This window comes from Hydra vulgaris, chromosome 14 (assembly GCF_038396675.1).
Source record: "Hydra vulgaris chromosome 14, alternate assembly HydraT2T_AEP".
In the NCBI taxonomy this organism is placed as follows: domain Eukaryota; kingdom Metazoa; phylum Cnidaria; class Hydrozoa; order Anthoathecata; family Hydridae; genus Hydra; species Hydra vulgaris.
Window position 1 is genome coordinate 34519255 of NC_088933.1, and position 13390 is coordinate 34532644.

Sequence of the window (13390 nt, forward strand, 5' to 3'; positions counted from 1 at the left end):
GCGAATAAATTAATCCTAAAAAATTAACAAGTAGTATGTAAATTAGTTTATTTATTTATTAGTTTTTCATTACTTTTTTAATTAACTTTTATGGCATTAACCGATAATTTCCAAAGCGCTTTTTTAAATTTAACTTCAAAATTTTTGTTGAACAATTCGTCTACACTTTGTAATAATAATTTATTTATTTTTATTAAATTTTTTTTTGAATTAAAAAAAATGCATTCATATATTGATATAATAAAGAGTATAATAGTAGGGGTGGACAATCCCTATATCAAATATTAGTTTGAACAGCTCTTAAAGAATTAAAAAAATGCGTGTTTTTCTTTTAAACGTAGACCTTACGTCATTTTGGTTTTTCTGTTACCTTCGTTGTTGATATCCTTGTTCAGTGGTAAGTTTGAAATGTTGATGATTTTTAATTACAAAACTATTAGTTTAAAACTTTTAATTAGTAGATTATAAATAAATTGACGCTCTTAAAAAACGTTAAATTAATGTTAAAAAAATGTTATATTTTGTGCTTATGTTAATTTCGCTAAATGATAATTTATTTGAACTATTTTAACTTTTATAACAACATTTTATTTGGAGGTTGTGTTTTTTCAATAAAGGCAAGTTTTTTAACGAGTTAGTTCGTATTAATTCATTCATCTAAAAAAGTAATTAATATTATTGTATATTATTTCTTGTTGCCGTTATAATTTATATTTTTGATAAAATGCTTCTTAAAGTTGTCATTTTTCTTAAAAGTTTTATGACGCATACTACATATATTTACAAAAACACTTCTCTTCAATGCTGTTATAAAAAAAGTCTTATATAAATGCCATTAACTTTGTTATTCGAAATGCATTGAGTTATGTTAAAACACTTATTGCAACACCCCTATTATTTGTCTAGTTTTTACTTCAAACTTGTCAAGAATCTCGTAAGTTCTAATTTTAACTTTTAAGTAAAAACTAACTGATCGTAGTTCAGCACTTTGTATGATTAACTTTAGGTAGTCGGTAAGTTGATGTTAGAAACAAAACATGTAATTATAAACATATTATAGAATTTTATATTAATGTTTTAATTACACACTTTATACAACACTGTTTTAATTACACACTTTATACAACTATATCATTTTATAAAAATACTTATGTGTACATAAATATGTATATAAATATATATATATATATATATATATATATATATATATATATATATATATATATATATATATATATATATATATATATATATATTTCGATTTATTATACTTAATATACATGTATATCATGTTTATACTTATGATTCATGGATGTTGGAGTTGGTATTTTTATCTTCAAATTTTATTTTTAGTTTTCTTTCTGAAAAATGAGTTACTTATAAGCATCTATTAATCATGGAAAATCTTTCATTTCGATTATTAAACTCTACTAATACAAATTCTGTTCACAAGAATCGTGAGATCTTTTCGTATGAAGAAAAACTTGCCATTCGGATAAGTTACGCTATCGTTACTTGTATAGGTTAGTAATAACATTTTTTTAAATTGTTCTATTTGTGAATATTAAATTAAGTTGGCAATTAAAACAGATTTATTGATGGTGGCGATTTTATTATTAACAATTAGCTATTAATACAATAATAATAATCAATTTAATGCGTAGTTAATACTACGTATTAAATTGACTAACGGTTTTTCAGTGGCGGACGCAGGATTTTTTAATGTTTCAAAAACGAAATTTTCAAAGATTATGTAAACTCCAAACTTTAACATGTTTGGGTTTGTCAAATAAGAACGTTTTAAAAAAATTGCGGTTCTTGAAACCTGGCAAAAAAAGTGCCTAAAAAAATTCGCAGCCTTAATCCCTAAGGTGAGGGTTATAAATTTATAAAATATTTAACTTGGTTGTATAAGTTGAGCATGTTAGCAAGGTATTGTTTTTTGCAGCCGAAAAATTATAATATTTGTTTTTGCAGATTATCATAATTTAGTCTTTCCTTTTAAAGAATATAAATCAACAGTTCATTTGAAAAATCTTTACACCAAAACCTGCATTATTTTCAACACACCCAATCATCTCATCTTAAGGCACCAGATTCCAAAAATGAGCTTTTTTTAATGGAACTCAAAAAAAACTCAAAGTAACCAAAAAAATAATCACAAAATTAAAAAAAAAATTGTATCTTTTAGGACTATATAAAAAGTAATTATCTCAACCATAAAAAAAAAATAATAATAAATCTTTCCCATTATCTAAAAAAGATTGCGATTCTACTTTTTGATATATTTTCGTTCTTGACCAAATAAAGCCTCGTGTTGAAGAGCCGCATTTCATTTTGAGCGTCTCGAAGCGTATCAAGTAACTCTACTAAGTACTACCGTAAATTAAATAGCTTGACGATAGCTTATGCATTATTATGTATTAACCCATAGAATAAGCAGTAGATAAGAATGAAATATTGAGGATATAATAAACTTTTGATGATCTTGTTTCGTTCTGACGTAATTACAAAATATTGAATAAAAAAAAATTATAACGGGATTGGTAAATTTTTTTAAAAATAAAACTATGAAAGAATATTAACTATACAAGCAAGAAATTAAAATAAATAACGCCGCTGAAATTGCATGACGAAAGAAAAATTAGCTGTCTACCCGTGATAGAGGTTATACCACCTTAGAAACCTGCTCATCTTGTGCAAACTTTCCCTACTAGTGACACGTATTAAAAAAATGTTAATTTATCTATTCATCTACTATGACACCTAAATCTTTTAAAATAAGCCCATAAAATACTGTTTATAATATTAAGTTTTACTTTATCAGTGCCTCAAATGATTTTTATAACTATATCGTCAACAGTGTCTTGGCTATTGGGCCCGATTGATATTGTAAGATGCTTTACTAAAATTAAAACTTTTGGCAACATACTATTAGCTGTTAGCGCATTTGACTTTATCGCTCCGATACTATAGGTGGAAATAGACTAATAACAAAAGAGGAACTTGTTAGGAGTTGGCGTAGACTTGCTATACTCAAGGTGTTGACTTAAAAATCTGCTATAAAAGCATGAGTTTTTGTTATGGGGTGTGTGGGTGGTGTTACATGTAACCATTTTAAACTATTTTCAACTTATAATCAATTTTTTTCAGTTATATTGTTGCTAAGTTTGAGCTTGCCACATTTCAGTCGGCAGATTTTTAGTTTTGAGGGCATTTTTCTATTTTTTAGAAAACAGTTGGCAGTTTGAAAGGATTCGCACTTTACGAAAAAATTTTATGATAGCTTTTAAAAAATCATAGTTATACTATAATAACGTAGAGTCTTGAGTTCCGTGCTTATGTTGTGATCTGTCTAATATTTCTAGTATATTTGTAACACTTGGCTTTTTCCTCACAAAACCATGTTGATGTTTTGAGGTTAAATTGTATTGATCGCGTCATTGTGTCTTTTCATCAGTCTATTCATGATTTTAAATATTATGGTTATTAAAGACACTAATCTATATTTGCAATTGATTTTTTGTTTACCTTTTTTTTATATATATCTATTAGTTACAAATTTGCTTCTTTCCAAACGTTTAGCATAAAGTCTAGTATAAATAATGATTTTTTCAGCAATTTTAAATGGTTCATGTCTTTGTTTCAAGTAGGGCATGGTATTTAATTTCTAGTTACTGAAAGTGTTATTATTTACCGTGTGATTACGCTTTGAGAGTGAAACAAGTTTTGATATATAACTTTTTTAGTTAATCTTATTTTCAGCTTTTATGCTGCTTTAGACTAGTTTAACAGATAACAACCAGCTGAACAGATAAGCTAACAACCAGCTGGTGAACAGTGTAGACTAAAGTTTGAATTGTTTTGTTAAAATACTTTATGTTAAAACGTTTTTGTATTTTGTATCACATTTGGAGAGTTTTTGGAGACATATAACGAGAGTTAGCTTCGTTCCGTTTTCAAATTGTTTCAAAGGTGCCGTGTCTGAAGTGTTTACAAATCTTGTACATTGAGCTAACAAACAAGGTTGTTCAAAAAGTAAATTAAAGTTTAAAGTTTTTGTGTTTACATTATCCGTTTAATTTATGATTTAAATTTTAAATTTAATTTAAATAACTTAAATAAGTGGCTGTGCTACTCTAATCAACTTTTTTAAAATTAAGTTTTAGATGATGTGATCTTATGAATAAAACAATTTGGTTGTATGTATCATGATTAGTTTCCGGTTTACCCTAAAATTTGATGTCGTTTATAGTGCACATTTTTTTGTGATTTTTATTTTATCTAATATATTTTAATTGCCGTATAAAATGCTATATTTTAATAACATTTATAGTTTATAATATAAAATGGGCAGGACTTCAAGAAGGTTGTATCTTATCACGAAGCCTTTTACAATATAAAGATATATTGTCCTTTACAATATGAGTACCTATTATTTTTAAAATTTCAATATATACCTTAAGTATATAGCCAGTATATAAGAGTATATAGAATAGGTGGTTTCAATAGCAAAAACTCAAATCTTACAATAAACCTTATTAAGTTGTATTTTTTTGCTTCTGATGTTCTAATAACCTAAAACTAAATCTTTAGTTTTATTCTAAAACTAAATTTATAGATTAAGTTTAAATACCGTAAAACTAAATCTATAAATTTGATAAAGTTTTGGTGTACTTTCTGAACCTAATAACTTAAAAACAAAATAAAAATATTCTTTTAAATTTGACCCAAATAGTTCTTGTTAATAGGTTAAAAACATCTACCAAAATCATTAAAATATTTTTTACTTGTTTTTAATAAACGACCATTTGTTGTAATAGTAGTTTTAAGGTTATAAATGAAGGGATTTCTTTAAGACTTTAGGTCATAACTTCTCAAAACATATTAATTCAACCTCAATTTAGGTAAATGACATTATTATATATTAATTTATTATGCAGTACAAACTTCAATGCTATCATACAACTATTTTTTTAAATATACTGTTTGAATTTTATGCAACATTTAAAAAAGAAAAACGTAAAACAAAACAAAAAAATTCAGGGTATGTTTTGTAGCTTCTGAGTAATTTACAGAAATTGAAAAAGATATACGATATTATATAGAAAAGCTGTAACAAGTTAGGGTTTAAATCTTTAAAAGGTTTTTTTTAAGAGGGAAGTAACGTTGCTATGATGTTGCTAAGAACGAACTTTTTTCAAAATAAATGTAAACATGAAAATAATCAATTTTTAATTGAAATATTTTAAAATTTAGGGTAAGATCATGTTACCTAATTTAGGGTAAGATCATGTACCTTCTTCATGGCGGACTTTTAAAGTTTAAATCAAGTATATTGATTTAAACTTTAAAAGTCCGCCATGAAGAAGGGAAAATTAAATTTAACTCCATAATAAATTGGCAACAAAGATAGACACATAAATTTGAATTAAAATTTATTTAATATTAGATTGTTTTCAACAAATTTATCTAGTGTTACTTAAATGAAACACTTAAATTGCAATATTGATTAATAGTTTTTAATCAGATTGACAAATACAGTGGCGAGCAAAATAGTAGGTATCTTTCAAACAAATAAAATAAAAATTTGAATTTTTATTAGAACTTTTATTTTATTACATAAATAAACAGAAATTAATAAAAATTAAGTTATTAAATATATATAATATATTTTAATTAAAAAAAAAAAAATTCCACTCCGAGCAAAATAATAGGTGTAAAATAAAAAATGAAGATGGAAGTCAATAGGGTTGCAATTTATTAATATTTTGTTGCATACCCTTTATTTTTAATACTTCCGTGCATCTTGACGGCATTGAATCCACTAGTTTTCTGCAAACTTCTACAGGAATGCTGTACCAAGCCTCCTGGAGCATCATCCACAATTCATTTCTATTTTTTGGATTTTGTCCAGAAATTTTAAGTTTTAACTGCCTCCATAAATTTTCAATAGGATTTAGATCCGGTGACTGAGGTGGCCATTCTAAAACTTTTACATTATTGGTCGTAAACCACTCTTTCGCAGCTTTGGATGTATGTTTTGGGTCGCAGTCCTGTTGGAAATGCCAAATTATCGGCATATTTTCTTCGGCAAATGGCAACATGACATTATTTAGTATGTCTACGTATGTATATTGGGTCATAATATCTTTGATCCAAAATTATGGCCCCACACCGTACCAGGAAAAGCAACCCCACACCATTATATTTCCTCCGCCGTGTTTCACTGTTTTCGCAGTGAAGCGAGGTGAAAGTTCTTGCTTTGATGGTCTTACATTTTTCTTACTTTTTTCCATCAGAATTAAATAAATTAATCTTAGTTTCATCACTCCACAAAATATTACGCCATTTTTTGGTCATATCTGGTCCCCGCCAAGCAATATGATTTTTTGCAAAAATTTTTCTTTTCATAATGTTCTTTCTACCAAGTAATGGTAGTTTCCTCGGAGTCCGAACTGGCAACTTACTTTCTAAAAGCCTTTTTGTAACTGTCCAAACACTAATATTTTCATTAATTTCATTTAAAATTTTTGTTGCTGGCTTGAATGGGTCTTTTATTGAAATAATTGTAATGTGATCATCAGTACCCTAACACGTTTTGCGTGGTCTTCCTCTATTCTCACGTGATTTTTCTGGTTTCAAGGCATTTGTAACTTTATTTTGAAATCCCATAGTAACTGAAATTTCTTTGTAAGTTTTTCCTTGTTTTCTTAAATTTCTAATAAGTTTTCTTTCTATCGCTGTGCAATGTTTTCCTCGTCCCATTTTATATCTAATTCTAATTCAATACAAATATGATATGTTATTATTTTATATAAGTTGCATAAACATTGACCTTTATATCAACAACAAATAAAAATATTAATATGTTTTTAATCCTACAGCAAACAGGTTAAAATAAACACACACCTATTATTTTGCTCCACCAAATTTGTAGGTTAAATATATAAATAGGGTATTCCGCTCATAAATTTGTAAGAAATTGGAAATATACTGCTCTTTGTTATAACAAAATAAGCGTAGTTTGTGTAGCAATCAGTTCCTAGATGTCACTTTATAAAATATACTGTAAAATGTCAATTTAAGTGAAATTTATTATTCACACCTATTATTTTGCTCGCCACTGTAAGTCCACGCGTAAATGAATAGTCCCGAAATAAGCACGAGAAAGAAAAAAAATCTGTACAAATCAATAATCTATCATATTATCAAGCAAATTCATTACGCACTTACGGACCTAAATACAAGCAAACTATATGGCTCTAGGTATTAGAAATGATATTCACAGCAAGCATTACTCAGAACTTTAGAGTTTTCAAATAAATTGGGATGACCCAAGGCATAAGGATCTAGGTACACGAACTTCCCCTAATTATCAATTATCTAGCATTAAAGAGCAACTAACTACGAACAAGAAACAGTTGTTTTTGAATTTTTTTTTATGTACTATTTTCTTTAAGAAACCACGTTAAATATATATATATATATATATATATATATATATATATATATATATATATATATACATATATATATGTATATGTATTTGTGTATATATATGTTATGTGTGAAAGTTTACAGTACTTAAGACATTTGCGACTTCCTGTAATTTAAATTTTGGTATAAATGAAGTTTTATTAATTTGATTATTAAGGTGGTTCCTAAAGAAAATAGTGCACAAAATGCTTTATATTATATGTTAATAAAATCTAGAGCATTTTTGTTTGAAAGATAATCTTTTTTATAGGTTGTTTGAAAAAGAAATAATTTAAACTAAGATGAAATCCTTAATTCTTTTTTTTTTTTTCAGGTATAATATCAAATTGTATCGTTTCTTACCTTATTATTCGCAATCGTTACCTCAGAACTATTGTCAATTTACTAATTTTGAACCTAGCAATTTCAGACATAATTGCATGTTTAAGCATGTACCCTTTTATTTACTTTAACATGTCTGAGACTAGCATACGAGGTACTGCAGCAAATGTGTTATGTGGGTTTACTGAAGGTTTGTATGGTTTCTTCGCTGCAGCCACTGTTTCATTAATAACTTTAAGTGTGCTTTCTATAAGCAGATATTTGGGTATAAACCACCCAATGAAGGTAACTTGGAAACTCGGATATAAACATATGAAATGGGTATTTGGATTATCTTGGGCATTGAGTCTGGTACTTCTTATACCAAACGTTTTATCATTTAAATACAATGAAGATCTAAAGCTATGCATAAGAAATTGGGCTAGTGGTGTTAACCCACTGACTTACTTTATTTTTACAGGACTTTTAGGCGTGTTTCTTCCTTTATCTTCTCTCTCCTTTACATACTTCACCAGTTTGTATACTCTATGGTTCAAAGGTCGATTAAGTAAAAATAGAAAGAAAAAAAACTCAGTTGCATCAGAAAGCAGTATTATACTAAAAAGACGAGCCCTTAAACTGCTAGGTGTTCTTGTGCTAATTTATTTAATTTGCTGGTCACCTTTTGCTACATACTGGCTTCTATCCGTAGTTATTGGAGAGTATTCGGTAGGTAATTTTGATGATGAAAGAAAAAGCATCCGCATTACAAGACTAACATTATTTTTTGCTGTATCCAATACTGTACTTAATCCAATAGTCTACGCGTATACAAGCAGACAACTGAGATCTGCTTTTAAATTACTAATTGGAATGCGCGGTCGTGCTATATCAAATTCGACAAGAAGAAATACTTTAAGTCAACCATCTCCTAACTATTTAATACCCCCTCAATTTAACATGCATGAAATTTCGTCTGAATGCTCGTCTGCCGTATTTTATAATCCACTGGCAGTTCACGAACTTCCATTTGATAATAATAATATTGTGCGTGCTTCGCCAAAATTAGTTGCAAAAATATCACAGCTATAAAACTCGTTGTAAGTGTTTGCTGTAAGTGGTTGCTGCTAAGTCACATTTATAAAACTGTTAACAAGAAGTTATGTTTTACAAAAAAAGACTTATGAACAATACGTTCAATAATAATAAAATTAAATATTGATTAAAAGTAAAAACTATCTACTATATTCAGTCAATTGGCTCAGTTTTTACTGAAACCATTTCATCCGATCCAAAAAATAAAAATAATTAATTTCACCATCAGATAGTTTTAAATCGAAATCTGTTAAAACTTCATATATTTAAATCACTTTGATTGCATTTATTAACAACTCCAAATGTGTTTGAATTGTTTCATTAACAATTCCTAATATATTCGAACTGTATTACAGTTTCCTTTTTTACTTGAAGAATTATGTCTGCACAGTATAAAAAAGTTACCGATAAATATGTAAAAACTATATATTTTGTAAAGGTCAGTTGTAAATTATATTTATTTGTGAATTTTAATTGAAATTTTTTTGTTTGTAAAAACATTAACTTAATTTTTTATACATTTAACGTTAAAAAACTATTTTGTTTTAGACAGCAGTTTAAGACATATTAATTATATTCGTGACTACTTCTTGAAAATTAAAAAATATTCATTTTTTATCAAAAATGCTTAAACCCTTAAATAAACAGAAAATCTGTCATATCAATCAAAATAAAGCGACAGGTAACTGTTAATAATAAATATTTACTTTTAGCTTTTTTTTACAGTATTGATATTTTTTGACAGATAAAATTTAAATGGCATTTAATCTTTTTTTTTAAAGTAAAACAGTAAAACTATAAAAAGATAATTGATTTTTGATTTTTTTTTTTTTTTTTAATATCATTTTACTTAAAAACATCTAAGCATTTGCTAAATTACTTTTAAAACCGTTACAGCAAGGGCTTGTCCATAAATTACGTACACTTTTTATTTTAACCTCCCCTCCCCTTTCCTCCTCTACACTTCGTTATACGCCTTTTTGAGTACCCTCCACCTCCCTAAAAGTACCTACGTTTTTAACCTACCTACCTAACATTTTATGATATTTTTTTAAATTTAGTATCTCTATACTTTTATAATTGACCTCTTACCCCCTATCTCATAAACGCCATTTCCAGACTCCCTTTTCCCCTATCCGAGCGTACGTACTTTATGGACGATCCCTAATGCACTCAGTAATATAGTCAGGGCTTGATAAAAGGTAACACGGTCGTATTGGACCCCGCGCTGAAAAGAGCCCCGCGGAGACCTTTAAAATGCTAATTAAAAAATATATTCTTTTATCAAAATGCTCCAAAAAACCATTTAAAATGTTTCAACTTTTATCTGAGAATAACAGAGCTACGGTATTTTCAAACCTATTTATTGTCCTCCACGTATATTTAATATATCCAGTGAGCGTTACTTCTGGAGAAAGATTATTTTCTAGATTAAAACTTTTAAAAAGTTATCCAAGATCAACAATAAATCAGCATAGGTTAAACAGTTTAAAGATGCCGATTGAAATTCAAGTAGCATACCAGGATTTGCAAACTACTTTACAAGATTAGTCTGAGAAAAACTTAGAAACATGTAAAACATCACTATTGTGTATGTAGATTTATATTTATTAAAATTTAGTCAAATTTTAACTTAAACTTATACAATTTTTGTGACAAAAATATTGAAAAAATTTTTTTATTTGATAGAATAAAGTGACATTATTAAGTATACACATCTAATAATAAAAGCTATTTTACCCTCAGATATAAGTATTCTTCACCCACTACCTTTTTTTAGATTTTAATTTGAGGGCTCGGCAAACTTATCTTGTTTTGAAATACTTCATGAAGCTAATAAACCCATAAGTCAACTTGTTAAACAGATATTTGAACTTAGAATTATTGAAAGCATTCAATTAGTTCATCTCATGAAGTACTTGTCAAATTCGAATATCTTAAATTCAAAGTTGATCAATTTGGATCAATTTGATCAAATCAAAAGTTGACCAATTTGGAAACAAGATTAAAAAATAATGATTACTAATCTTGCTACCAGGTATGGACAGGCTTAAAAGGGCCCGGGGCGTCAGATATAGATGGGGCCTTCATGGTAGGAAAATATTTAGCAAAAAAAATTAAACCTTTAATTAAATAATTTTTTTAGTATAAGGGTATGGGACATTTCTAATAATGTGTATGCAAATTTCTATATCTTTGACCATGTTCTATCCATCAATTTGTTCAGCACGTTTAAAAAAATAAATCCATGTGCAAAGTTGCAAAAATACAGTATTTCTAAATTGCAGCGTCGCAGCACTATATTTTCTGCACATTATTGCCATTCTAAAACGGTTTTTTCCAATAACTTTATCAGTATTCGGAAAAAAACAGCTTATTTTCAAGTTTTTTAATTATTTAGATAGAAATTAATAGTCAAAATATAAGAATAAGATATGCATTTGCAGTATTATATTATAACAAGTAATTAGTAGAAGGTTTTGATGATTTTAGGACACTTTTAAAAATATTACAGCTTTCATACTGTGTGACAAAAAGTTAAAATTTTTGCTGAAAAAAGTAATTTAGCTTTATATTCTTTAAAAAAAGGAAACCTGAGCTAGTTCAAATAAAATTTTAGTTGATTTTTTACCTGAAAAATAAAGCTACTCAATGTCAAAAACTACCCAACAAGAGGGGGTAGAATCAGACATTGTTGGGGTAGAAAACATAGTAAAAATGCAAGAAATGTTACTTTAAATTCTTTTTTATTTATTAGAAGTAATTATTTACAATAACAAAATCATTGACAGTAACAGATTTTATAAAGATCTCAAAATCATTAAACAGTTTTCTTGTATACCATACTCAAACAGCTAAAATGAAAATCTTAGTCAATCAAATAAAATGATAAAAAAACAAAGAATGTGAATTAAAACAGGTATAGATAAACATCAAAGTTTTTTTGTTGTTAAACTGAAAGAATAAATTTTATAACGTTCAACCAAGTTTAAATGTGGAAAAATCAAATTTAAATGTCATACCAGAACCTCTTGACATCGTTCCTTCATTGTTTGACAGGAATTTTGTAAAGACTTCTGCAATAAGCACCGATCACTTATTTTGTATATCGGAAAATTAAAATAATATAAAATCCTACTTTTTTCTTCAACAAATTAACAACCAAAATACATGCATTTACTTCTTTAATTCTGCAAACGAAAGCTAACATCATCAAACAAGTGATGGACATTGGACTAAAGAAAAATCTTGGAGGTGCTTTTGATATAGTCTAATCATCTCAGGAGATGTATTTTGTACAGAGGGCTGTAAATTTTCAATAAAAACTTGTCACAGCTCATTGGTTTTGCTTTTATTTAAATTAAGTGACTCACTATTCAGCATACCAGCTTCAAAAGAAGTATTTACTACAGAATGATCATTAACATTTGAAATTTTTAAATCTACTTAGCTTTGTTAACTCTTGTCATTTCTACTAACTGGGGCGGATTTATTTGTCTATTGTAATTCTTTCTAAATTTTTTATGCAATTTAAATTTTTAAATTTTAAATAGGTGCTAGATAGAAAACATATAGATCAATTTATTATATGTTTCTACTCAATGTAATGTATACAAGTTGTATACAAGTATTGCTTTACATATTTTTAAGTAATCTGCATTGTAATCTACATTGTATACAATGTTGTTTATAGTTGTGTACAATACATTGTATACAATTGTTTACAAAAAGACACTGACATATGTACAAGTTTGTGTAAATGTGAAATTTTAGTCATTATAAAAATATAGCAATCTGTAATGTGTTAATTTGAAACTTTGCAGAACTTGCCTAATGGTTCATTTTATTGCTTCATTTAATTTAACTTCCATATATACAATTTAAGGCCGTTTTCTCTTTAATTTTTTAAAACTCTAAATTAATGAATAACGCACAAAGACAATTAAATTAATGTTGAAGTAAGAAATTTAATCTTGCAATTAACAAAAGGAAAAAGTGTAAAAGAAGTATTGGAGCTCAAAACTGGCATAAGTGCGAAGCAGTTACAAAAACTGGCATAAGTGTGAAGCAGCTACAAAAACTGGCATAAGTGCGAAGCAGCTACAAAAACTGGCATAAGTGTGAAGCAGCTACAAAAACTGGCATAAATGTGAAGCAGCTACAAAAACTGGCATAAGTGTGAAGCAGTTACAAAAACCGGCATAAGTGCGAAGCAGTTACAAAAACTGGCATAAGTGTGAAATGGCATAAGTGTAAAATACCAATTTGCACTCTTTGATTTTTACCTATTATCGCGTGTTTAAATTAAATTTAGAGAACTTATCAGCAACCATTATTTAAAAAATCACCGGCTGCGATTTACCACTTAAGCAAAATCATCGTCTGTTGGCATCGCGACGTTTAGGTGCGATGAGAAAAACAGCACGAATACTAGTTAACGGAGCTGGCTAACGGAAGAATTTTAACTAGAAGAATTATCGGAGCGATTATTAAA

The 13390-nt window shown here is 27.7% G+C and overlaps 1 protein-coding gene across 2 annotated transcripts; it reads left to right on the plus strand.

Annotated features, from left to right (window-relative positions):
* The first annotated feature begins 278 nt into the window (after positions 1–278).
* LOC100205559 (pyroglutamylated RF-amide peptide receptor) lies at positions 279–9469 on the plus strand. Of its 2 annotated transcripts, none has more exons than XM_065818495.1 (3): positions 279–397; positions 1354–1523; positions 7814–9469. In XM_065818495.1, the coding sequence occupies exons 2-3, from the start codon at positions 1397–1399 to the stop codon at positions 8890–8892; spliced, it is 1206 nt and encodes a 401-aa protein (XP_065674567.1). In that variant the 5' UTR covers positions 279–397; positions 1354–1396; the 3' UTR covers positions 8893–9469. The 2 variants fall into 2 exon arrangements, with proteins under 2 accessions (XP_065674567.1, XP_065674566.1); XM_065818494.1 differs by lacking the exon at positions 279–397 and adding an exon at positions 879–1013.
* Positions 9470–13390: the final 3921 nt, after the last annotated feature.